The 26,354-nt window shown below is 40.0% G+C and overlaps 2 protein-coding genes across 8 annotated transcripts in view; one reads left to right on the top strand and one right to left on the bottom strand.

Annotated features, from left to right (window-relative positions):
• necab1 (N-terminal EF-hand calcium binding protein 1) overlaps nt 1-14,597 on the top strand; it is a 524,092-nt gene extending 509,495 nt beyond the window's left edge. For both annotated transcript variants that reach the window (XM_039737164.1, XM_039737163.1), the window contains 2 exons: nt 1,530-1,621; nt 14,239-14,597. In XM_039737164.1, coding sequence (XP_039593098.1) covers nt 1,530-1,621; nt 14,239-14,267 — 121 coding nt within the window. In that variant the 3' untranslated portion in view covers nt 14,268-14,597. The remainder of the gene's footprint in view (nt 1-1,529; nt 1,622-14,238) is intronic.
• Nucleotides 14,598-19,991: 5,394 nt separating this feature from the next.
• gra (granulito) overlaps nt 19,992-26,354 on the bottom strand; it is a 73,408-nt gene continuing 67,045 nt past the window's right edge. For all 6 annotated transcript variants that reach the window (XR_005630758.1, XM_039737449.1, XM_039737447.1 and 3 more), the window contains one exon: nt 19,992-20,859. The gene's annotated coding sequence lies outside the window, so the exon portion shown is untranslated. The remainder of the gene's footprint in view (nt 20,860-26,354) is intronic.

Raw genomic sequence — 26,354 nt, 5'->3', positions numbered from 1 at the left:
CAGCAACTGAAAGTAAAGCCACTGCAGTTAAGACCTGGCAGAGCATTAAAAAGGAGGAAACCCAGCATCTGGTGATGTCCATGAGTTCAAGACTTCAGGCTGTCATTGCCAGCAAAGGGTTTTCAACCAAATATTAGAAATGAACATTTTATTTCCAGTTATTTAATTTGTCCAATTACTTTTGAGCCCCTGAAATAAAGGGATTGTGTTAAAAAAATGCTTCAGTTGCCTCACATTTTTATGCAATATTTTTGTTCAACCCACTGAATTAAAGCTGAAAGTCTGCACCAAATGCATCGGAGTTTAAAATTCATTGTGTACAGAACCAAAATTAGAAAAACGTTGTCTCTGTCCAAATATTTATGGACCTAACTGTATACTGTAAACAAAAGGCACAGAATATTTCCCATCGTCCAGTCGATTTAGTCTTTCTTTTTTATCCGATTATCCCATTTCCCCATAGTTCAGGTTTTTACATACGGCAATCCCAGAATAAAAGATTTACACCTCACACTGCTTCCAATCCCTTTCACAGTAAAGTTCACTTCCCTCAGTGTATCCGGAATCTTCAAGGTGGCCACCCCAGACTGCACTGAACTTGTGGTGCTCCCCAAAAACAATCTTTCTCCTGGATTCAGATGGGTCTTGTCTTTTTTTCCTCCACCATAAAAACTTGGGCTGTCCTTTCTTCCTTCTTGCACCCCATTTTAATTTAGTGCATCCGTTTCCACGGCACTCTCGAAAGTCACAGTGACAGCCCCTTATGCTATGATATTCTCAAACAGCAACGGGATTTTACATAGAGAGACAAAAAAACAAACCATATACATATGTATGTGGCAATGCTACAAGATGTCCGTACAGCCTCTCTAACACTAATGCCTTGCTCCCATTGCTGCTAAGATAAGTGCATAAGAGGAGACCACTCAGTCCATTTGTTTAGCTAATAGGTAGGCTGTCCCAACATCTTACCCAGATACTTCTTAAAGGTTTCCAAATTTTCTGCTTCAACTACATGTCTTAGTAGTTTGTTCCAGAGTCCCACAACTCTTTGTGTAAAGAAGTGCTTGCTGCCTTCAGTTTGAAATGCACTCGGGTATGTGAGTCACCTTTAAGGTGAAAGAATTCTGCTGGATCTGCTTTGTCAACGCTTTGGAGATGTATGAAGACCTGCAGGAGGTCTGTAGGAGTAGGACATCTCCTCAAGTTCTGGGATGCACTTGGTGGCTCTCATCTGCACAGCTTCAAATGCTGCTCTGTCTTTTGATGACCAGAACAGCACAAAATACTCCATATTTGTTCTCACTAGAGCATTAGAATCTGAGCGTCACATCCCTCGATTTATATTCACCAGTTTTTATGCACAACCTAACATTTTAAACTTAATCAGGAAACCAGTATATTAACATTGATGAGCGACTGTCTTGCACGGTCATAGAAGTTTCACCTTAAGTTGTTTTCCTCACCATCTTTATGCTTGTGGCTGGGAAAAGATGGCCAACTGATGCTTTTCTTATTTTTTTTTCCAGTCATCTTCAGACAAATTACAGCAAGACATTCCAACGAAGTAACATTGATTTTTTAGAAACCCCTGAGCTGATTACCACAATGCTTGTTCCAGGTAAAATTAGTTTTGCTTTTATATCATGTAAAGAAATTTACCAGCTATTGTTAAAGTGTTTTATTCTCGTTTTAGTAGACATGCAGTCAATGATACACAGTAATATATATAATATGAAAATATTAATGATTTCATTTTTTTATGTTGACTGTGTTATTATACTCATCTTAATGTCATAGCAGTTATTTTGACTTTTATTTTATTTTGTACTTTTTTCTCCTTTTAAAATGAAGTACTGGTGTGTTCCCTCTGTAGTGAGTCAAAGTGCAAGTACTGTGCAGAATTAATTTGGAAATTAAATATGTCTAATACTATTTATAATGTACACTTGAGCTTTGTCACACACGATATAAATTAAAAGGAATTGCAGCTGCAGCTTTTCCGTTTTCCCAAAGTCAAGCAGTTACTGAGTAGCAAAGATAGAGTGCAGAATAAATCAAACGGGTAGCAAGAGAAAATCCATAGGCCATTCAGTTCATTTTCAAAAACTTTAGTGCAAATTGAAAGAAGAATAAATCACAGGAAAACGTTATCACACACAAAATAAAAAGGGAAGAGAGAATTTTTTTTCGGCATGCTGTTAAGCGTCTTAACTTTCTCGTTTGTATTCTGCTCTTGAAGTCTTCGATGGCGCCTTCTAATAAGCGTACAGTTAGAGGCTGCAGGCTCCGAGTTACGCTGCACTTTGAGGCTCTTTGCCTTCTGTGCTCGAAGTGTCTCCTCAGAATGACAAGTTAGAATATATTTAAACGCAACTAGGCAAATACTAACATTCATTTAACATACCATTAACTTACTGAAAATTGCTCTTACAGTAATGTTGCCCTTTTTTCTTCTGTGGTTTAGACGCTGACATAACTCAATTATGAAAGACTGAATAAATATTGTCCATGTTGGATGGATTTTCAAAATCCAAACCACACGTTTCTTTATTTTTCATTACTTGTCAGGGTCGTCTCTGACGCATCTTAAGGATTGCAGTCACCAATGCTGTCATCATAAGCAACAAAGCAGGTATCGCACTTTCAGAACACCACAAGCCACAACTCAATAAAATGTCTGCCTGTGACATGAAGTATCTTCAGTGATTTTTTCCCCCCTAGAGAAAGAGAAAGATATCCAAAGTTCCCTAGAGAACTTTAAACACAAAATGACAAGGGAATCTGACTTGGCGCAGCGGCTACTCCGGATCCAAAAAAAAAAGGTGCATTTAGCTGTTTTTACCTATTTATTTTGTCCATACAGTCATTAAATCATGTGTGTGAAAGGCAGACAAAGACTTTCATACAATTGCGTCACTCTTCTGGAAATCAATACAAGATTTAACACCAACAACTTACCTGAAGAAGCTCTAAAAAAAGAGCTCCGCGAGCTAGGCCTGCTCCGTGAACCCGCCCCCGAATCGCCTACAGGTAACATCTCAGCGAAGAGAAGCCGCAAGCGGTGTGAGCGTACCCGGAAGTGCTGAAAAACGAGGAGGTGTCCGAGCTAAGCTAGAGGCTAATCCAACCAGACCGGCTGTTCCGTCCGTCATTCTGGCAAATGTTCATTCATTGGACAACAAACTTGACCATATCCGACTTCCAAGATCAAAACGTCGCGAAGTAAGAGACTGCTGTGTTTTTATCTTCACGGAAACCTGGCTGAATGATAATACCTCTGACGCGGCTATACAGCTAACAGGGCTACATGCTATCCATGCAGATAGAGACGCCAGCAGATCCAGAAAAACTCGCGGAGGCGGCCAGTGTGTATACATCACCACAGAATGGTGTGGAAACACAGGTATGATCATGAAGCACTGCTCATCGCTGGTGAAATTTGCAGACCTTATTATTTGCCACGTGAATTCAGTGTTATTGTGGCAGTGTAAATTCCTCCTGATGCTAATGCTAAGGAGGCGCTACGCGAGCTCTATGAGGCCATCGGTGACCTGCAGTCTCACCACCCTGAGGGATTTTTTATTATCGCTGGGGACTTCAATCAAGCGAATTTAAAGACTGTTCTGCCTAAACTCCACCAGCATGTTAAATTTCCGACTAGAGGAGACAATATATTGGACATGGAATATACTAACACCAAGTTTTCATACAGAGCAACCCCCCACCCTCACATTGGACTGTCTGATCACATTACAGTAATGCTCACTCCAGCATATATGCCATTGCTGAAGAGAACAAAGCCGGTAATAAAGCAGGTCAGAACATGGCCAGAGGGAGCTATTGAAGCCCTGCAGGACTGTTTTGAGTGCACAGAATGGAGTGTCTTCAGAGAAACGGCAACCACTGACCATCACATTGACATTAATGAATATGCCGAAGAAGTGACGAGATACATTGACAAATGCATTGGAGATGTCACCGTCATCAAATCTGTCTCAACACGTGCTAACCAGAAGCCATGGTTCACAGCAGAAGTTCACAAGCTGCTAAAAACAAGGGATGCTGCCTACAAAGCCAACGACGAAGTGGCACTCAGAGCAGCCAGAACCAAACTGTCCCGAGGCATCAAGCTAGTAAAGCGGGAGTACTCAAAGAAAATCAGTGATCACTTCGCCTGCTCAAGAGATTCTCGGCAAATGTGGCAGGGCATCCAAACCATCACGGATTATAAGGCCACACCGCGTATGTGTATTAACGACCCCTCTCTTCCAGACGCTCTTAACACCTTCTATGCCAGGTTTGAGACACAAAACAAACCAGCATGGAAGACCACCCCCTCGCTAGACAATCAAGTCCTGTACCTGTCTGCAGCTAGTGTGAGAAGGACTCTCACCAAGGTCAACCCACACAAAGCTGCTGGACCAAATAACATACCTGGACGTGTGCTCAGAGTCTGTGCTGACCAGCTGACTGATGTCCTAGTGGACATCTTCAACATCTCCCTGAGCCAAGCTGTTGTGCCGCAATGTTTTAAAAATACCATCATCAGACCTGTCCCAAAGACAGCCACAGCTTCGGAACTCAATGACTACCGCCCAGTGGCACTTACTTCAATCATTATGAAGTGCTTTGAGCGGTTAGTCTTGAGCCACATAAAGAACCAGCTGCCCCCCAAACTGGACCCTTTACAGTTTGCATATCAATCAAACCAATCAACTGACGATGCAATTTCAATGGCACTCCACCTGACTCTGTCACACCTGGATCACCGCAATGCACATGTAAGAATGCTGTTCATTGACTTCAGCTCAGCATTCAGTACTATCATTCCCAGGCAGCTGATCAGTAAGCTGAATCTGCTTGGACTTAACACCACCAGCTGCAACTGGATTCTGGACTTTCTCACTGGAAGACCCCAAACAGTACAGATTGGGAATTTAAGATCTAACACCATCACACTGAGCACAGGTGCCCCCAGGGTTGTGTGCTGAGTCCGCTACTCTTCACGCTGCTGACCCATGATTGCACTTCCAACTCTGACACAAACCACATTATCAAGTTCGCCGATGATACTACAGTAGTGGGACTCATCGAGAACGACGATGATGCGGCGTACAGAGAAGAAGTGAAACGGCTGGCACTTTGGTGCAAAGACAATAATCTGTCTCTTAAAGTTGAAAAGACGAAAGAGTTGATTGTTGACTTCAGGAAGACCAAGGCTGACCATCTTCCACTCAGCATTGATGGCGTCACAGTAGAGAGAGTGAAGAGCACCAAGTTCCTCTGTGTTCACATCATGGAGGACCTGTCCTGGACCAAAAACACCACCTATCTTACAAAAAGAGCCCAGCAGCGTCTCTACTTCCTGCGACGAGTGAAGAAGGTGCACCTCCCCAAACCCATACTTACCACCTTCTACAGAGGCACCATAGAGAGCATTCTGACCAGCTGCATCACAGTCTGGTATGGAAACTCCCATGCCTCCGACCGCAAAGCCCTACAGAGGATTGTGCGGACCGCTCAGCGCATTATTGGCAGTTCACTACCCAGTCTGCAGAAGATCTACACCTCACACTGCCTTCATAAAGCCACTAGCATCATGACTGATCCCCACCACCCCTCCCACCAACTGTTTACTCCTCTTCCATCTGGAAGACGACTCTGTAGCATCAGGAGCAGATCTGCTAGATTGTGCAATAGTTTCTTTCCTCAGACAGTCTGGCTCCTGAACACCATGTTGCCCTCCTCCACACTGGACTCTTTACTTCTTACCCTCTCTGGATTACATAGCACTACATAACACAGTATATTTCTTTTTATTATAGTTTTATATATATATATCTTGTGTATTGCACCTTTTGACTCTGGAGGACGATATTTCGTCCTACTGTGTACTGTAAGTATATTGTTAGGATGACAATAAAGCTCTACTTGACTTGAACATAGATACCATTAGCACATGAAATCTCAGGACCCTACTGTAGATGTGTTAATGTGTGTTAGTTAATACTGGACATCAAACAAACAAACGGCACCTGGAAGATAGCAATGCATAGACAACCAGGTTGTTGAAGTTTGTGGAGTTTTACTGAGACACTCGGGATGCCAGCACACGTATCTGGGACTTTGTTAACGTCATTGACCTGCAGAGTTACAAGATTCCACCGTTCAATACTACTGTCAAGGGCAGTACTGACAGGTGGTCTCTAAGAGTCCATGCTGGGCTGGACAGATTGATGCTGAGTGAAGTCTGGGGACACACAAACCGTCAAGTGCTAGGAGCAGAATTATCTGACATGCAGGCCATTGGTGGCTGAACATCCCAGACATGAAAAGCCTGCGTGAACCGAGTTGATGTTCGGACAGTCCAGTCACGGCCACAATTTCTGCAGATTTCAGGTAAACTTGGGGGTGCCTAGTGCGTGTCTTCAACAGAAATAATTCTACATTGAACATTTGGTTTCAAAAAGAAAAGTAAAACAGCTTACAAATGAAGGTGAATCAAGTTTTGTGCACCAAAAATCACAACACTAATTTATTGAATTAATGTAATAGATTTAAAGAGAGTAACAATGGAACGTGTGGCACAAAAGCACTTTGTCAGGGATACACTGCCATCTAGTGGTGACACACCACAAACTTCACTTACATTTTAAGGCAAGTACAGTACTGTACAATAAACAAGAGAGCAATAATTATTAAAGATGATGATAGCACATAAACAATTACAGTACATGCATATGTGCAACTTTGTTAAAAAACTAGTTACATGTAGTGAGGACTAGCGGCCGTGAATTAAGAAACTTTGGTGCGGAGCAGCTTCAGTGAGACTGAGAAGGTCATTCCTCCCCCACATTATGTGACTCTTCAGTTCCACCAGTAGATATGAAAGGCACTATATAATAGATAGATAGATACTTTACTAATCCCAAGGGGAAATATGCGGCTCATTTGTGGCGATTCTTTATATGTTAGACTAGGATCTTCAGTAAAACTCTCTGTGGTGTTCACCGACACCATTGCCTCCTAAGTATCACTTTAATGCTTAAAGTTAAATGCAACAGAAGAAAATTTTGTCAAAATCTGCACATTCTAATATTGTGTGAATAAAAGAATATAAAGACGTTCAGTTTCAAACAGGTAAATGATCTGCTTGTGGGATTTCTAAATGGTGAGTGCCTTGGTGGGCTCCTAGTAACACATTTTGATTCAGGAGGGAGTGAAGTTGGTATAAAACTGAGAAGCCTGAGCACCAACCAGATCTCATTGTTAGCAATCTGAGGGTACAAATGTGTGACCTGCCACCTGAGCACAAAGTCGCACTGTCAGTCAGACGTCAGTAACGTCCTCAAGGGTTTTACAAGTAGACTTGTTTGCAAAAAGTCAACTCATTAAAAAAGGATCTTTATAAATATAATAAACTCTTTGGTTCAAATATATAGAATGAAACCAAAGTGCATACAGTTAGCAAGTTAATCATTTGCAGAAGTTTAAAAAACAACGAAGCACAGCATCTGCATTGTTGTCACAAAACTAAAGGCACAATAATTTATACCCAAGACCAAAACATAAGACAGCAAATTAGAATTTCTTTGCAGATTAAACGTTTCTTATTACAGCTCATTATATATTTTCAAATTCAACACGGATGTAGCATTTAATTAATGAAAATGTGAAAAAGATATAAATATATAAAAATATAATCTTTATCATTCATTCTAAGGTTTTTGATTTGTTAAAGGTTTCTTTTGCAAATTTTATTACTCTTAAGAGTTTTTCCTGTTAGTACAGTCCTAACACAGCGCATCTGCTGAACCTGCCTAACCTCAGTTTAGAGGATGTTGTGCTGCCAGCACTGGGCACACGGCAGGATCAGGCCAAGCGACAGTCACCATAGAGAACATACAGACGCTGGCCAAACAGTGACTGGGATGGCAAATGAGCCAGCATGCCACCCAGTATCTGCATCGTAACTATTAATTTAATAATCTTTGTTACACAGAATGTTATTTTATAATTTGGTCTGAACAGTTTTCAAAATTGGTTTACAATTTGTCTTTTATGACAGATAGATAGATAGAGCAGCGCCAATAAATATACGCCCTCACTTTGTTTATTGAGCATCATGTTTTGTAGCTTCTTTTTAAATCATTGTTCTTTTTTTTACAAATGAAAATTAGCTTATTCTGCATGCAAGCATTTTAATATATATCCTCCTTTTAAAAATGTCAATTTAATTATAAATCAACACTGCAAAATTGCCAGTGCTAAATTAATTCTAATACCTGTACATGAATTGTGATTTGACAGCATATGTCTACCCAGCAAGGTTTAGAAAGTAAAATTGACTTTCAATGCCACCAATGCCAGCCACTCAAACCATGTGACACTGACAGGCAGGTAAGTCCTGTTGGAAGCAAACGTGAACAGGATAAGATCCAACAGTGTCCATGATGTCTCGACAAAGAGCCTTTTCTGGTTTTATTATTGAGTGACATGTTTGCTGCCAGCACTGCTATCGAGTTTGCTGGAATATCTAGAAGCACTCTGTCTTCAAACGTCTAAGGACCCGCTAAGATCAGAGGTGTGTGTCTGATATTTACGAACCTCAAGCTCAATGGCTGCTCACTTGTCCAAATTCTGCTTCAGCCAGCAAGGCACCCTGCTTTGTGTCTCATTGATACAACAGGAGTCCAGGATGCTGAAAGATGTGGTTGTGGCCTTTTGGTGAGGACAGTTTCACTTGTAGATTCAGAGCGTAGACACACTCACACCTGTTCAACACTTGAAGTGAAACTCACGGGTCAGCAATTTGTAAATACACAATTTACATAAACAGCAATGATAGTAATCCGCCGTCTTTTTGCAGTTATATAAAGATACTGGTCAAACGTATAACAAATATTATTTAGGCTTTTGTGCCTTGTACATCATACTCATCATCAAAGGCTAGACAGTCAGTTTATTTTCGTAATTTGGTGGATTTAAATAAGTGTCAACAAAACTCATTCAAATTAGACATGAAAAAAACAGAAAAAAAAAAACAGATGATCCAATTTATTCTGGCATGACTGGACTTTTCTTTTTTTAATTGATTCAATAATAATAAAAATCACATTGAGCCCACCCATTTATTAAATCCTGGTGCCATTGCTGAAACATACATAGCACTTTATTTGTCCCAAGGGGGGAGTTAACATTTTACAAAAGCTCAATAAATATTATATTATAAACAAACAACTTCCCCAGTCAAAAACACACTAGAGTTACTGAAAAGAAAGGGAAAAACTTCCCACTTGGCCAAAGACAAAAAGAGCAGTCAGACCCCGTGAGAACCACCACTGGTATAACGGAGCCCCGACACACAGTTCACTGGCGTAAAGTGCTCCGTGTGCCAGGGTGGTAGAGATGTGCTGCATTGTTCATAATGGTCCTCAGTTTTGTTTTAATTCTCCTTTGCCACGACCTCCAGGGGTCCAGAGTTTGTCCTACGACTGAGCCTACTACTTTAATCAGCTTGTTGATGCTGTGGGCCTCTCTTGAAGTGATGTTACCAGCAAAACAGACCACAGCATAGAAAATCACACTCGACAAAATTACTTTTGAGCCACTGAAATGGAGGGATTGTGTTAAAAAATACTTTAGTTCCCTCACGTTTTTATGCAATCTTTTTGTTCAACCTGCTGAATTAAAGCTGAAAGTCTGCACTTTAACTGCATCTGAGTTGTTTCATTTAAAATTAATTGTGGTAATGTACAGAACCAAAATGAGAAAAAAGTTGTCTCTGTCCAAATATTTATGGACCTAACTGTAGATAGATAGATAGATAGACTTTATTCATCCCCTCAGAGAAATTCAGACATACAATACAACAGAACAAGTGGGAGCCAATAACATTTACATTTTGAGGGATGTTTAGTATAAGTTATTGCACATTTTACTTATTTTAACTATGATGCACATTATTGAGAAGATGGGCTGCAGAGGGGTAAAACCTGTTCTTGGACCAAGAGGTGCCAGCTCTGATACTAGCATACCTACAGCCAGAGCTCATGGCGAGTGGGGTTGTGCAGAACTGAGGCAGCCCCATTTCTGAGGTGTTTGCTGTGTTCGGACCCTATTGTGGGAGAAGTAGAGCTGGTGATGTGCTGGGCCTGCTTCAGCACCCTCTGTAGTGACCTCTTCGGTGAGGTGTTCCCATAGCAGATTGTGAGCCCCTCCTGTCTTTACACTCTACCAGTATTTGCCCCCACATGCCACACTGCAGTGTTTTGTTTTTTTCTCTTTTGATGTCAGTCATGTCTTGACAATAGTAATAGCAACAAATAGTTTTAAAAAAATGAGAAATGGACTAACAAATGAACGTGAGTGAGGCACTGAGATTTCCAGAGAGCAGGCCATGGTTGGTGCTTGCATTTTAACTGCATATGACTGGGCAAACCCCAGTTCAGATCTGCAGCATGTGTAGCACAGCCCAGAAATGCAAACCAGACTGCTGCATATCTCATAAATGGCATAGAAGTTGACCTGCACATCAGGGTCACAGGTCCCTTCTATCCTGCCCACCCCCTCCTGTGTGCTCCCATAATACACTGCTCACAAAAATTAAAGGAACACTTTAAAGAAACACATTAGATACATCAGATCTCAATATGAAGTTGGATAGCTATACAAATAACGACAGGGCAATGTCTTAGGAACAAAAGGATGCCAAGTCTTTCTGCCTACAGAGGGCTCAATTGTGTAGACACCCTAAAATCAGAGTGAAATGAAGATGTGGCAGGCTAGTCCATTTTTTCAAAAACTTAATTTCTGCTACTCAAAATGCTTTTCAGTATCTTGTGTGGCCCCCACGAGCTTGTATGCATGCTTGACAATGTTGGGGCATGCTCCTAATGAGACGACGGATGGTGTCTTGTGGCATTTCCTCCCAGATCTGTATGAGGGCATCCCTGAGCTGTTGTACAGTCTGAGGAGCAACCTGGCGGCGCCTAATGGACCGAAACATAATGTCCCACAGATGTTCTATTGGGTTTAAGTCAGGGGATCGTGAAGGCCATTCAATTGTTTCAATTCCTTCATCCTCCAGGTACTGCCTGCATACTCATGCCACATGAGGCCGGGCATTGTCGTGCATTAGGAGGAAACCAGGACCTACTGCACCAGCGTAGGGTCTGACAACAGGTTCAAGGATTTCATCTCGATACCTTATGGCAGTCAGAGCACCATTTCCTACGCCGTAGATGTCTGTGCTTCTCTCCATGGATATGCCTCCCCAGACCATCACTGGCCCACCACCACTGTCATGTTGAACGACGTTGCAGGCAGCATATCATTCTCCTTGTCTTCTCCAGACTCTTTCACGTCTATCACAGCTGCTCAGGGTGAACCTGCTCTCGTCTGTAAAAAGTACAGGGCGCCAGTGGCAGACTTGCCAATTCTGGTGTTCTTGAGCAAATGCCAGTCGAGCTCCACGGTGCTGGGCAATGAGCACAGGGCCCACTACAGGACGTTGGGCCCTCAGGCCATCTTCATGAAGTCTGTTCCTGATTGTTTGGGTAGAGACATTCACACCAGTGGCCCTCTGGAGGTCATTCTGTAGGGCACGAGCAGTGCTCAGCCTGTTCCGCCTTGCACAAAGGAGCAGGTATCGGTCCTGCTGATGGGTTGAGGACCTTCTACGGCCCTGTCCAGCTCTCCGAGAATAACAGCCAGTCTCCTGAAATCTCCTCCATGTTCTGGAGATTGTGCTGGGAGACACATTAAACTTTCTTGCTGCAGCACGTGTGGATGTGCCATCCTGGAGAAGTTGGACAACCTGTGCAACTTCTGTAGGGTTAAGGAATCGCCTCATACTGCCAGTAGAGATAATTACTCAAGCCAAAACTAGCACGAGTGGAAAACCAGCCAAAAAAGATTAAGAGGGAGAAACTTGAAATGACCTCCACATGTAAAACCAGTCCTGTTTTGAGGGTTTTCTAATTGTTGCCACTTTAGTGCACCTGTCGTTAAGTCCATGAACACCAATACAGCTGAAAGTGATTAACAATGACCTCAGCTGCTTAACCAACCAGACAATTATCAGACAGGTTTAATTAATTTCATGCCAGGCCCAATAAAAAAAAAAAGTGTTCCTTTAATTTTTGTGAGCAGTGTAGATTGAAAGCAGAGTCCTGGCACAGCAAAGTAGGTAACTGCAGCCTCAAAAAAGCCAACTAGGCGTGGTAATTCAGTGTAAAAAGTAGACATGTTACCAACTAAGGACAAGCATTTGTCATATACAATCTAAGCTTAGTAGCACCAGATTAGCCAATTGTTAAAGAATGGTTGTGATTAACCCTAAAAGAACACTAACGTGGGGGTCTCCAGTCTTGGTCCTGAAGGACTGTAGTGCTAGCAGGAAATCAGCATTGCCTGGCATCTCTGACATTGTAAATTTTGTCTTTCATGGACCAAACCAGATTACCAAGTCTTGGCTCATCACTTCTTTTCTAGTTTTCGTTTCAAATGCTTAATTTTATTCTTATTGGCGTTAAGCCCAAGTCAGACTCAGGGGGACGTGTAATGATCTGCTTTACAATGTTGAGCCCAGTTAATGCTTGGGACAGTATTCTGCTGCCATCTAGTGGATGCTGCATAAAATCATTAATACTTCTATGTGATATTCCACTTTATGGTAACTATGGCAACTCATTAATAGTCATGAGTGCGGCAGAGTCTAAAAAAAAACACTGAACCACTGCTTGAATCGAGTGAAAGTGAGGACAATGTGAATTGGTCACCAGGCATTCACAGGGACAGTGAAAATGACACGTGTTTCAGTGCTAGTCAAGTCTGGCACTGCCTTCCTACTGCTGCGGACAGACCTGCAGCTTGTTGCTTTTGTACGATTAACCCTGGTCCAAAGGCCTTTGTCGATCAGGATTATCAGATGTTGATGATAGTTTGATGTGAAAAAAGTCACAGTAAGCCTTTTGGTTGTCGCAGTCACCAGTAGCCTGGCACTGCAGACGAGATGTCAATGTTTTTCATCCTCCTACAACAGCAGGGCACAGTGGGTAAACCTGTGCAGAGATGGTACTGGTCCACAAACCAGTTGTTGCAGAGAGCCATTTTTAGTAAAGTTATGAGTGAGTGCATTGCACGAATAACAAAGACTAATATGAAGCCATTCACCCAGCACCGAAACTGAACACACAATGGGATTTGTATCAACACTGTGCAGAAGGTGTACGTACCCAAACACAGTACAAGAGGGACAGCTGCCATGGGTACAGTACAGCACACCAAAAAGACATGGGCTGTGCAAAGCAAGCTCTGTGGACATCTGGAAATCAATACTTGAGAGCGTCGCCACATCATCGCTAGTGGCACTGGCAGAGCCCCTGCTCGACCAAGGTAATGAATGATGTCAGGCTGTGTGTTGATGAATGTCTCAAAACATATCACAAGAAGGACTCATCACAACAACAGTGGACACTGGACGTAGCTTTCCTGCTGTACTTCTGTTCACGCTTTGGTATTTACGTTTCTGTTAACAAAAATCAGCAGTCTTTGGCTGTTTTTTTTCCCCCCCGAGATAAACAACACTAAGAAAGGTATTGGAGAAATAATTTTATTATGAACTCACATTTGAAAAAAGGGAACACCTCAGATAGGGATCTGCTGGCTTTCTGTTATTTGGGAGCAGGCTCAGTAGACGGAGCAATTCGAACTCAAAACGGACACGTTGTAAGAGTTAAAGATGTGACAAACGGCAATCAGTCAGACAAACTGGCAGGCACAAGACTGAAGACCCTTGGCTCATTACCCACCTCCGATAAACACTTTCTCCAGTATCAGAAATGGCCGAGTAGGCAGAAAAGGAGTGCTAATGAGTTACGGCCTGAAAGAACGCGCTACGTTAACAGCATCAACTGGCCGCCACCACCACTACTGCCGTCCTAAATTTTTGACTGAAGACCCCTGCATTAATGCAGTCAACCATCACTGCATTTAACCATAAAATCGTATAAATGATACTTCCGAGTAGAGGAAAGATGAACCCCTTTCTTTGTTTTTTTTCTGCATTTGGCAGACGCTTCTAGCCAAAGCGACTTACATGCTAGTCAAGATATCACAGTGTGCAGTGGTCAGGAGTGAAATGGCCACATGAAGCCACATGGCCAGCCGTGAAAAATGCTCTGAAGACAACCCCAATGTCACTTTTGTAATTTGTTTTTCTTTCTCTTTCAGCTTCCTGGTGGGTCCTAAACAACAACTAAGCAGCACATATGACCATCGTAACCACAAACAAGTGAGCAGAAAACCAAGATTTTCATTGTCTGGATCCACAGCTCTATTAGTACCAGCGCTCAGTTGTGAAATATGTATTTATTATGTACACGGTTCATTTTGAGATTGAGAAGTCATTTTACCCTCGGCCCATGTGTCCCTCTTCAGTGTGCCGTGCAAATTGTGTCACTTGGTGTATTCAAACGGAGCCTCACAAGTATTGACAGTTGATTATATTGTGCATTGTATGTTAAACTGGTCATTCCAGAACGAGCACTGATGTACTTTCAGTTTGTTTAGTAATAAATTCCTCAAACCAAGCTTGTGACTAGTAATGGCGTGATTTTTAAGAATGGTCTTTGGCTCGTGCTGGTTCAGTACTTTTTGTTTTTTCTAAAACTCCGCTCTGGTTATGTGCCCCCTTTATTAAACTGCCCTTTAGACCTGTGACGTGCTCTGTTAAAAACCTAACACTGGGTGAGACTTTTATAAAAACTATTGTCCCTTACCTTTGTATGCTTCCATTTAAAATTAAGCTTTACTTTAAATAACTTTATTGCTAGGGTAATAGAACACACCAAAATGACCCTTAAAAGAAGGCAGGAATGACAATGGTCAAAAGTAAAAACACATCAACTTTTACAACTTAATTTTTAGTTTTATCACCGAGATTTTTCTTTTAAAATTATCCCGCTTATGTTAGATAATCTAGCATAGCCAGACAAGATGTCACTCCATGAGGTTTGCTGGCAGCTTTTTGTGAGAAGAGAAATCCAAAGCAAAGCAGCCCCTCCAGCATGACATCTAACCAACTGAATAAAAGTGTGAGGGGCTCGACCGAGGGCCTGGCTTGGCTTTCATTATCTGGAGCAAAAATTATGAAAACACTCTGAGAAATTTTTAGCTGAGAGTTTTTTTTTAGCTCGTTGCTTCAGCTCCACTCACACCAAGTGCAATACTGGAAAATGCACCATGAAAAAAAAAAAAGGCACTTCAACCACCGAGAAAAAGTCAAAACAGAAACAATCAGTTTGTACTTTGCTTGCATTAAAGAAGCCTTCAGCTTACAGGCCACAATAAGCTCTATGTGGTCATTGGACCCTTTGTCTGCACCTGCAGAGACCTTTTGAGGATGGATGGTTATGAAAGGCCACAGTTCAAAGGTCCTAGTGTTCAGAGGACCAGCAGTCGTGGGGTTCTTACTGCCATGTCATGCCAACACTTAATTTTAGAATAATATTGCTTTGGTATGCCAAACCACTAAGTGTCTTAATAGGAACTTTGCTACAGCGAACCACTCTTAAGAGCACAACCACACAGAAAAACATTAATGAGATCACAGTGTTCAGCCCAACACAGCTTGTCAATTCCTCGTTACGGACTGTGCCAATGTTAATGGAGTTTGGATGGCCATCATTGAGTTTAGTTAGGTAGGGTAGGTTTGGCAGTTTGTTCCATCTGCCTACAGGTCTTCAAATAAAATAAATTGAAAAAAAAATCTCTGTCCACACATGTACAGTTGAGGCTTTAATCGAGTGGAATTCTTATCCTCACAATAACCTAACTCAGGGGTTCTCAAAGTCAGTGCTGAGGACCGGCTGTGGCTACGGGTTTTTGTTCCAACCAGATTCCTAATCAGTGACAACGACTAACTCTGAGCTCATTTAATTAGCAGGCATTTTTTTCCTCTTTTATTCTACATTTGGAAAAGCACATCAGCATGATTTTTACATTTAAGACATTTAGAAATATTTCTAATTAATGTTAAAGATTAAATGCTTAACTCTCTTTTGTGATTTCATCATATTTTGCCCTTTCCCCGTGTAGTTTCCTCCCCTCATTGTATCTTAATATTGACAATTAAAAATGAGCAGAGCAGACATCCAGGCAAACAACACTGCATCATGAAAGGGGTCAACTGGTTTAGTGTCAGACCCACTAAATTACTAAATAATAATTAAACAATTAGATCACCTGGAAAAGTAGAATGAAAAATCAAAGCATCACTAGAATGGAAACTCGGCCCTAGGATATGGCCATGGGTTCAGACTTCAGGCAGCCATGGACTGTAAGGAATACTCCAAGTATTAAATATGATTATTTTAGTTTGTCCAAATACTTTAAGCCCCTGAAAATAAGGGGAATGTATAAAAATGGTCATCCTTCCTAAAGAACTCATACAATGTTTTTGTGAAATGTCTTTAAAACTGCAAGTCCACACTTCAATTACATCTTGAGTGCTTCATTTCAAATCCACTGTGGTGGGAAACACAGCCAAAATTATGAAAATTGTATCACTCGTCCAAATACTTCTGCACCTATGTATAATCTCTTCTCTCTCTCTATCCATCATACTAAAAAGGACGAGAGTCTGTGTATATCCAGTTATGTCTGTCATTCCAAAAGATCTAATCTTTTTAGCTGTAAGTGCACTGCACTTGTCATTCTAACAGATGGCACATCACAAACATTAGCACTACTTTTATGAATACCACACCAAAATGTTTCACTCACCACAGCTTAACTGACCATTTACAAAAACCTAACTTCTCAGGTAAGCAGTAGGACTGACTAATCAGTAGTCATACTGATAATCTGTGCTTTAAAAAGGTTTGTAGTCGTGCCCACTTACATTTTACCAAATTTACACACACATTTAGCTGGGCTTGCATTTATATCATCAAATGTTTACCCAGTGAACTTCCACAGTGGCTTAATGGGGACTCCCTAATTCCTAAAAAGGACCCCGAAGCCAACCAAGAACGAATGACTGTTTCAAACGCTTCCTTATGACCAGTACTAAGCCACAATACATTTTGCCCCTCAAGGTTACAGCAAATAAAGTCCAACTTATTTAACAGCATGAAAAGCATCACAAATATACCCCTGCATTCAACCATGCTATAAGCACCAAACCACATAAAACAAACAACAAGAACAGAACACGGAAGTCTTAGATGGAGTAGATGCAGAGTTTTGATACCTGACAATGGTTGAAGCAGCTTCCACAAAAATATTTTCCATCTACCACTTTTCCTGAGAGATTAGATAGGATTTTGTTGGGCAGATATTGGTGCCCTAAATCTTTACCCTTAATATGGATTATTCTAGAATGTCTCAATCCCTGTATGTGTAGCAATCAACACAAAGCATCAGTGTTCTTTTCATGAACCTGTCACTGATGGAAGACACCTAACTGGACTCCCATCACCCTCTCCAACTCCTGGGAATGATGCACCTGCAGCAAGTACAACTGCAGACCATCGGACCTTAAAGCCACAAGGTCTCTTTTACCACCGGTCATACATGACTTATTTTAATTATACGAAATACAGGTTTTTAAAAACCAGACAACTCCATACAATAATGAAGATGAAAAGAAAAGATCTTGTCACAGAGAGAAGGAACACAGCAGCCTACCGCAGCAACTCTAAGCATGCGCCGCTCTTCCTGCTGCAGTGTGCATCTGCTTTAAGGAACTACTGTGGCATTTCTCCAGCATCCTTGTGCCAATCATTACAGCCTGGGCAGCTCATTGTTTTTGGAATCTCTGGTTTGTGTAACTTCAAAAACTGGTCTGTTGCAGGTGAGCCTGTGCTCTGCTTTTACCTATTAAGAAACATTCAAGTCAATACAAAAAGACAAGTAATGCACATTTTATATTTTCTACTGAAAAATAAATATTATGGATACTATTTTATGTTTGTTTTATTGCTTTACTGAGGGGAAAATGTGAAACACGGCAATTTAACTACAGGGGTTAGTCAATTATTATTTTAATGGGAAGTGTTTTTTGAGATTTCTCCTCAGATCTGGATGAGTATGGGATGGTCATGAATGGAGTCAGAATAAAAAGAAAAAAGAAATTGATCTGAAGTTAATACAACACACACCCTTATAAAGAAGTTTATGAATGACCTGCAATCTCTTTCCTTTCTACTCCTTTCTGGCAAATATCGGAGGACAATTAGACACTAGATTTGGGAACAGCTTGAACTTGTTGCTTCTAAAGCTAATCACACTTTTGCATTCACATGGGCGGTACCAGATAGGTTTCTTTATACATAATGTCTGAGGCAATTAAAATAAAATGTATTTATTGTCCATTTCAATGCCCACTTTATCCTGTAACAAATGTATGTTAAGACACTGAAAAGACAGTGCCATCCAATATACACAAAAAGTCTAATCTAACTCTTTTAGAGTCTCACTCTGTTAGACAATTTAGTCCTCCAACACCCCAAGTTTGCTGTGTCCAGTAAAGTGGCAAGTGTCCAACTACTGCATTGTTCTCAACCATGTGAAAGCCCAAATCACCAACTTGCATCTTATGAACAAGGATACATGACAGTCAGTTAAATCTGAGATAGAAGCTGCTAGAAGTCTTCTTCAGCTTCCTCTCATAAGAGGTCTCTTTTGAAAGAGTCTTCCGATCTACTTCTTTAACACATTGATCAAGATTACTGGTGAAACAAATTTCTTTAAAACACTTTTTTTTTGTGTTTGATACATTTAAGAATACAGTGTTACAGTTGAAACATCCAAAAATAGCATTTAGTCCTATGCCATACTTATTTGGGGAAACAACCTAATGAAACTTGGATTTAAAGATTAAACCTGAATTAGACTAACATTCCAGACACAGTTGTTCACTGGTATTAAATGTTTTATGCTTTTTTTGATTTGTACTATTACTGAATTATTATTAAATAAACTGAGACTTAAGCATGTGTGCTACTGAAAAGCAAATTGTGAACAAAGATTATAGAAAGGACACCAACAAGGCAAGCTCTTTCCTCTTTAACTGACAACAGCCTCACTGTGACACTGTTTTTACAATGGATATTTAAACAAAAACACAGTTATGCTAATGTAGGGTACTAAATTCACAAAGAAATCATGTCACTGAAAACCTTTTTTTTTTTAACCAGACAATTATATTTGCAAAGTCTGAAACAAAGTCTTGCCTTCCTAAAAGCAAATCCAATGAAGCAGGGTGGACTCTTATACGCAAAGATCAGAAAGCAAGCTTAGGGAATGCAAATGAAGAAATTACTCCTTAACATTCCATTCCACCTTTGCCACAGATGCACTGAAAGAGTATGAATTTCTTCATGGAGTGTTTGCGTTTCCCTTCCTAAAAGACCTTCACAATGTAAGGATGGAGGCTTTGAAGGCTATGATTTCGACCATTCGTTCTTGCAAACAGTATAGGCTACCATCTCTGCATCACCTCATACGGATTACCTTGCGATTAACACACCAAGACAATTAGTTTCAACTGTGTTGCTCAAGATATTAAAATGAAAAACAAACTGCACTGGAAGTCACCGTGTCCTGCTTTTAGTAAGTTGAACATAACACTGAATAACCTTCTTTGAAGTTAGGAGAGGACTCCCTTTCGGCAGGGTACATTTATCCATAAAATGAAATGTACTAATTTGACTGTGTGTCAGATCACCAATAGTTAAAGTTGATTATGATAAAAGGAACCAAAATACATTCATTAGGGTGACTCAAAATACAACTATAAACCAATATAAATAGGAAAACTTTTCCCATCGCTTAGCATGAAGTAATTCAGAACTTTTTTTTTTGTATTAACCTGCTTCTGCTTTCATTTTGAATAGGGAGAAATTGGCAACAGTATGGAATTTATAGAATTCAGAGTTTTGATATCCCATCCTTTAAAAGTAAAAAATTAGTCACCAGGCTTTTACAATCATAAAGAATAATATTTACTACATTTTTATGTAATATTCTTTAGCTCTTCAGCAGAAAGACATACATATTCATATAAATATTAATGCAATATTAAAAGCCATGAAATCAGTTTCAAAGAAACTAAAAGAACATTTACAAAAATTATATACAACAAAAAACAAAACAGTAGAAAGCTAACCTTAAACTGAAAATTGTGGAAACAGGAAAGAAAACAATACATACTTTGAAAAGAAAACATGCACCTTAAAAGAAAGAAAAAAAATTGCAAGCAACTTAACAGATCAGCATTTTCCTTCAAAATCTATTCTTCCTTCATTTTCTTTTAACTGTATCCTTCAACATGGCTGCTTTTGATACTTTTGCTTATTAATTTCTCCATCTTCTTTGAAAGCACAACACTTAATACTTCAGCCAGGTTTTGAGGATCACACATGAAATGCAATTTTAACGGTTTGCACTTCAATAAACTAACTTTTGTTTTCAACTAAAATGAATCAATTTACCCAGCAATATTTTTGTTACTTTTAAATTTAGTTTTCAAATAAAAAAAATTACAACTCTGAGAATTTAAATTTATTCACAATACAAATGCGAAGGATTATCTGCCAACATGAGATCACTATGAATTTGGTTTTCTATAGAGTTGCCACGCACAATCCACAGACACATGCAACTCGTCTTCAACGAGAAAAAAAAAAATCTTTTCCAAAGGATACAGAGTTTGGCTAATTTCTTTCTCTTCCAGCTGCTAATATTCTTAAATGAATATAAAACTAGACGATGTCAAGTCAAAATATATCTATCTTCTGGTTTCATTCTGGCCACTCGATTCAAATCTATATCCATTTTAAATGCTGCCTGAAATGGGAAAAAAGAAAACAATTATAAGCTAGCTTATTTATTTGATAAATCTAAATAACATCACAACCTTTTTTCAGACAAACACCAAACAAAAAAACTTTTTTTTCCTAGTAGCATATTTCAAAACCTGGTGGAAACAGTTACACTTTAAAATTCTAACAAACATTCAGCTTATAGTATATACATGCATGGAAAGTGGAATAAGTACATTTTAAGTCACGTAAAAAGCCTTTCAATATAATGGGTAGTTTTGCTGAGTCCACTGCCAGTCAGTAGCAACAGAAAGACTATTCTGATCGTAATAAATGTATTATTTCTAAATATGAGTGAAGCTTTTTCCTTTCAACAATGCTAAGAACTCAGATATGCGCTCGAAAGATACTTTATTAATCCCAAGGGAAAATTCACATACTCCAGAAGCAGTATACTGATAAAGAACAATATTAAATTAAAGAGTGACAACAATGAAGGTATAACAGGCACACAGGCTGATGTCAATAATTGAAAATCCACTGCATCCACTGAACAGGATCATCTCCAGACAGAGGAGCAGCTTCAGCGACAGACTGCTCTCACTGTCCTGCTCCACTGACAGACTGAGGAGGTCGTTCCTCCTTACCCTAAAGAACAAGATCCACAGCAGTCCATGAATTCACAGTTTTGGATTGAGGAACTCCGTTCACAAGTTCTCTGGAGGAAGGAATTACTGTATATGCCACATTGGGAGTTACAAAAAAAAAAAAACCAACAAAACCAAGAGGGTGAATAGGATATTGAAAATAATTAAATACACCTCATATGGTGCTAATCACCTTCAGGATTAGGACAAGCAGGATCCACAGATCCATCTTACCTTGGATATGGCAGGCAGCACAATGCCCATTGCAGGGAGGTGCATTTTGAAGCAGACCACCTGGGTTGAAGCCCATCATCTCTAAGACGCTGCATCAATTCTGTAATAAGTTGTCAAGAAACTTACCTCCGCAAAATACCAGATATATAGGAGAATAGGAGTAGTGTCCATATTAGTTAACATATATATTAAACTTCATTTCAGCCCTCCTTTGACAAAAACTGGGGAGAGGGATTACATAGTACTGCCACATAATACAAATCACAATATTGAAGTCTAACATATGTTCTGTTTTTTGCTGCCTTTACTTCTGTTTAGTTCATTGTATGTCCATGAGATTCTTTCATTGCAAAACCAAAACTGGGAAGATGGGGATTGACAGCAAGATCCTTAGAAGGTGGTATTTCCAGTTTTACTCAATACGTGTTCAGTTAGCTTCCAATAAAAGCAACAGACCGGCCAAGTGTAATAACCAGACAGACAATCTAAAGATACTTGGAAAGGAATTATAAAATATATTATGTGAGCAGTCTATATAAAAGACATCTTAATTTCTTTGACACCTTATTTTAGTTACTAAAACAAACACATCTGACAGTGTCTAGAAAGCTGGAGGAGTTTAAGAAGTGTGCACCGATTTCTCGAAAATACATTTCAAGGGCTTATATTACAACTGAATGCCAGACCAGCAAGGTGCCTACACATATTCACAAGGCGCTAAAGATGCAAGGTTGACAGGATATGGATCAACCACAGTCTTTGCTTTATTAGGAGGACCTAATGATAGTAACAATGTAGGTAGGGATTACCTGAAGCCAAATGGGTGGGTGTCCCAGAATTAAACAGAACTAAACAGTTAGCTCTAGAATAGATATAGTTTGTTATGCTGGATGAGTAGATGGCTGTGTGTGTGTGCTCAAACCATTGGTTGCATTAGAGGCTGCCTATATAGAATATGTAGGGGTCTGTTTCAGATTTTTGAGGGCAGACCGCACTGATCGCTGTAGGCAAAGTTTTTAGTGTGTTAATGGGATCTGTAAGAGTTATTCATACATACAGTGGTGTGAAAAACTATTTGCCCCCTTCCTGATTTCTTATTCTTTTACATGTTTGTCACACAAAATGTTTCTGATCATCAAACACATTTAACCATTAGTCAAATATAACACAAGTAAACACAAAATGCAGTTTTTAAATGATGGTTTTTATTATTTAGGGAGAAAAAATCCAAACCTACATGGCCCTGTGTGAAAAAGTAATTGCCCCCTTGTTAAAAAATAACCTAACTGTGGTGTATCACACCTGAGTTCAATTTCCCTAGCCACCCCCAGGCCTGATTACTGCCACACCTGTTTCAATCAAGAAATCACTTAAATAGGAGCTGCCTGACACAGAGAAGTAGACCAAAAGCACCTCAAAAGCTAGACATCATGCCAAGATCCAAAGAAATTCAGGAACAAATGAGAACAGAAGTAATTGAGATCTATCAGTCTGGTAAAGGTTATAAAGCCATTTCTAAAGCTTTAGGACTCCAGCAAACCACAGTGAGAGCCATTATCCACAAATGGCAAAAACATGGAACAGTGGTGAACCTTCCCAGGAGCGGCCGGCCAACCAAAATTACCTCAAGAGCGCAGAGACGACTCATCCGAGAGGTCACAAAAGACCCCAGGACAACGTCTAAAGAACTGTAGGCCTCACTTGCCTCAATTAAGGTCAGTGTTCACGACTCCACCATAAGAAAGAGACTGGGCAAAAACAGCCTGCATGGCAGATTTCCAAGACGCAAACCACTGTTAAGAAAAAAGAACATTAGGGCTCTCAATGATTGCCAAGACTTTTGGGAAAATACCTTGTGGACTGATGAGACAAAAGCTGAACTTTTTGGAAGGCAAATGTCCCGTTACATCTGGCGTAAAAGGAACACAGCATTTCAGAAAAAGAACATCATACCAACAGTAAAATATGGTGGTGGTAGTGTGATGGTCTGGGGTTGTTTTGCTGCTTCAGGACCTGGAAGGCTTGCTGTGATAGATGGAACCATGAATTCTACTGTCTACCAAAAAATCCTGAAGGAGAATGTCCGGCCAATGTTCGTCAACTCAAGCTGAAGCGATCTTGGGTGCTGCAACAGGACAATGACCCAAAACACACCAGCAAATCCACCTCTGAATGGCTGAAGAAAAACAAAATGAAGACTTTGGAGTGGCCTAGTCAAAGTCCTGACCTGAATCCAATTGAGATGCTATGGCATGCCCTTAAAAAGGCGGTTCATGCTAGAAAACCCTCAAATAAAGCTGAATTACAACAATTCTGCAAAGATGAGAGGGCCAAAATTCCTCCAGAGCGCTGTAAAAGACTCATTGCAAGTTATCGCAAATGCTTGATTGCAGTTATTGCTGCTAAGGGTGGCCCAACCAGTTATTAGGTTCAGGGGGCTTACTTTTTCACACAGGGCCATGTAGGTTTGGATTTTTTTCTCCCTAAATAATAAAAACCATCATTTAAAAACTGCATTTTGTGTTTACGTGTGTTATATTTGACTAATAGTTAAATGTGTTTGATGATCAGAAACATTTTGTGTGACAAACATGCAAAAGAATAAGAAATCAGGAAGGGGGCAAATAGTTTTTCACACCACTGTATTATATACACTTAGAATCTAATTGACAGGGAGACAAGAGCAGTCAAGTGCTACCTAGTGCTGAATACAGTTAGGGTCAAAAGCTATTTCAAAGTATCCTGAGCAAGCAACCTCTGCAAAAACCTAATCCTGCTTGTTAGCAAACCAGTTGTGCCCATGTTTGGAGGTGGCATGTTCAAAGAAAAGGTATCAAAATCAAACAACTGCATGGAACTCTAGAGCTCACCTACGGATGGATGAAAGACATCACTCCTGCCCATGCATAGAACAATGCTTTTCCACTTTGTCAAAGACTCAAAAAGACAATGATCGCCACAATGACCACAGCTCAAGACATAAAGGAGCTCAAGGATAATATAAAGAAGGACATAAATGATAAGGAAAGAAATGAAGGACAGGCACAAGACAAGACAAATGCGAAGCTGTTTCAGGATATTAAAGACCAGGAAACCCATTTAAGTAATCGCTTTCAGGCAGCCTTTAAAAAGGTATGCTAGGAAAGATTGAGGAAACAAATAGAGGAAAATGCGTCTAAATCTGAGAATAAGCTTAGAGAACTTGGTGCTCAGTTTGAAGACATTAAGCAAACGTTCACGACTCGTATTAAAATAGCGAAACAACAGGCATCTACCCCTGATAAAGCCATAGCTGCAAATTCCGAATGCAAAGTGCCTGGAGACAAGACTAGGTGCACTGGAAGATGGATGCAGAAGGAAAAATATCAGAATCGAAGGTCTCCCTGAAAATCACAAAAGTCCAAACCCAGTGAAATTCTTAGCTGAACTATTCTCTAAAATAATTTGAGAGGATTTCAAATCAGACACCAAGATAGCAGCAGCTTACCGTATACGTGGACAGAATACATCAAAGCCTAGGACTTTCATCATGTGTTTTGAAAAACTACAGTTTAAACTACATATGTTACTTCTCAAAACGAAACTAGATTATATTTGAAAATAACCACATTCGTATTTTCCCCCGATTTGTCACCCTCAACAGCTGCTAAATGTACCGCATTTTACATAATTAAACAGTGCTTACGGAAAGCAGAGATCAGATGCAGCCTCTTGTATCCTGCCAAACTGAAAGTGGACATTCAAGGCAAGTTCAACATTTTTACCTCAACGAAAAAGAGCTAAGAAAACTGATCCTGACACTTTTTGAAAGACGAACAAGTTGCATCGTGTCCCGGCATGGCAAAGATGATCTTACCTGCTGTAGGATCCATTTGCAATGAAACTCATTCCGTAATTATACATTCTATTTCCTTACCTGCCATTTTTGTTTTAATTACAATTGAGTGTATGTATGTATGTGGAATTTTTTTCCCCATAATGGAACAGCATACCCTTGGTTCATTATATTAGGCCTTACTATCAAATGTTATCTGCTTATCCAGGTCTACTGTTTAACATCATTCCTTGTGGTTTACTTTCTCAAACCATTTACATTTAGACTGTATGGCCAATAGATATCTTTATTTTATTTTAATCGTTATGCACCACTGCTGGAGGGCTTGTTTTGTTTTGGACGTGCTCAGTCTCTAGGTATGTCAGAGGACTGGGACTTTCAGAAATGTAGTCTAGCCAATCTCGGGGTGTCAAAATGGTGGTGGTGAGGGGGGTTATTAAGAAAGAGAACAAGCTACTTATTATGATTGTAAGAGCCAACTTAATAATAGGCTTCATTGCAATAACACATGGAAAAATTGGAAATTTTTCATCTTAAATTAAGACTACAGAATGTCACCTGAAGATCCAACCGTTAACTTTTTGAGATGTAATGTTAAAGGTCTCAATCGCAAATTAAAGAGAAAGAAAGTATTCTCCCACCTAACAGGTCTAAACACTAAAAGTAGTATTTTTACAGGAAACCCACATAGTAAACAAGAATCAAGTCTGGCTGCACAGAGACTGGACCGGCCAAATATTGCATTCCAGCTTTACAAAGAAAATTGGAGGTGTGGGAATTCTTATACATAGAACAATCTCATTT

This window comes from Polypterus senegalus, chromosome 15, assembly GCF_016835505.1.
Source record: "Polypterus senegalus isolate Bchr_013 chromosome 15, ASM1683550v1, whole genome shotgun sequence".
In the NCBI taxonomy this organism is placed as follows: Eukaryota; Metazoa; Chordata; class Cladistia; order Polypteriformes; family Polypteridae; genus Polypterus; species Polypterus senegalus.
This window is presented reverse-complemented; position numbering and strand designations above follow the sequence as displayed.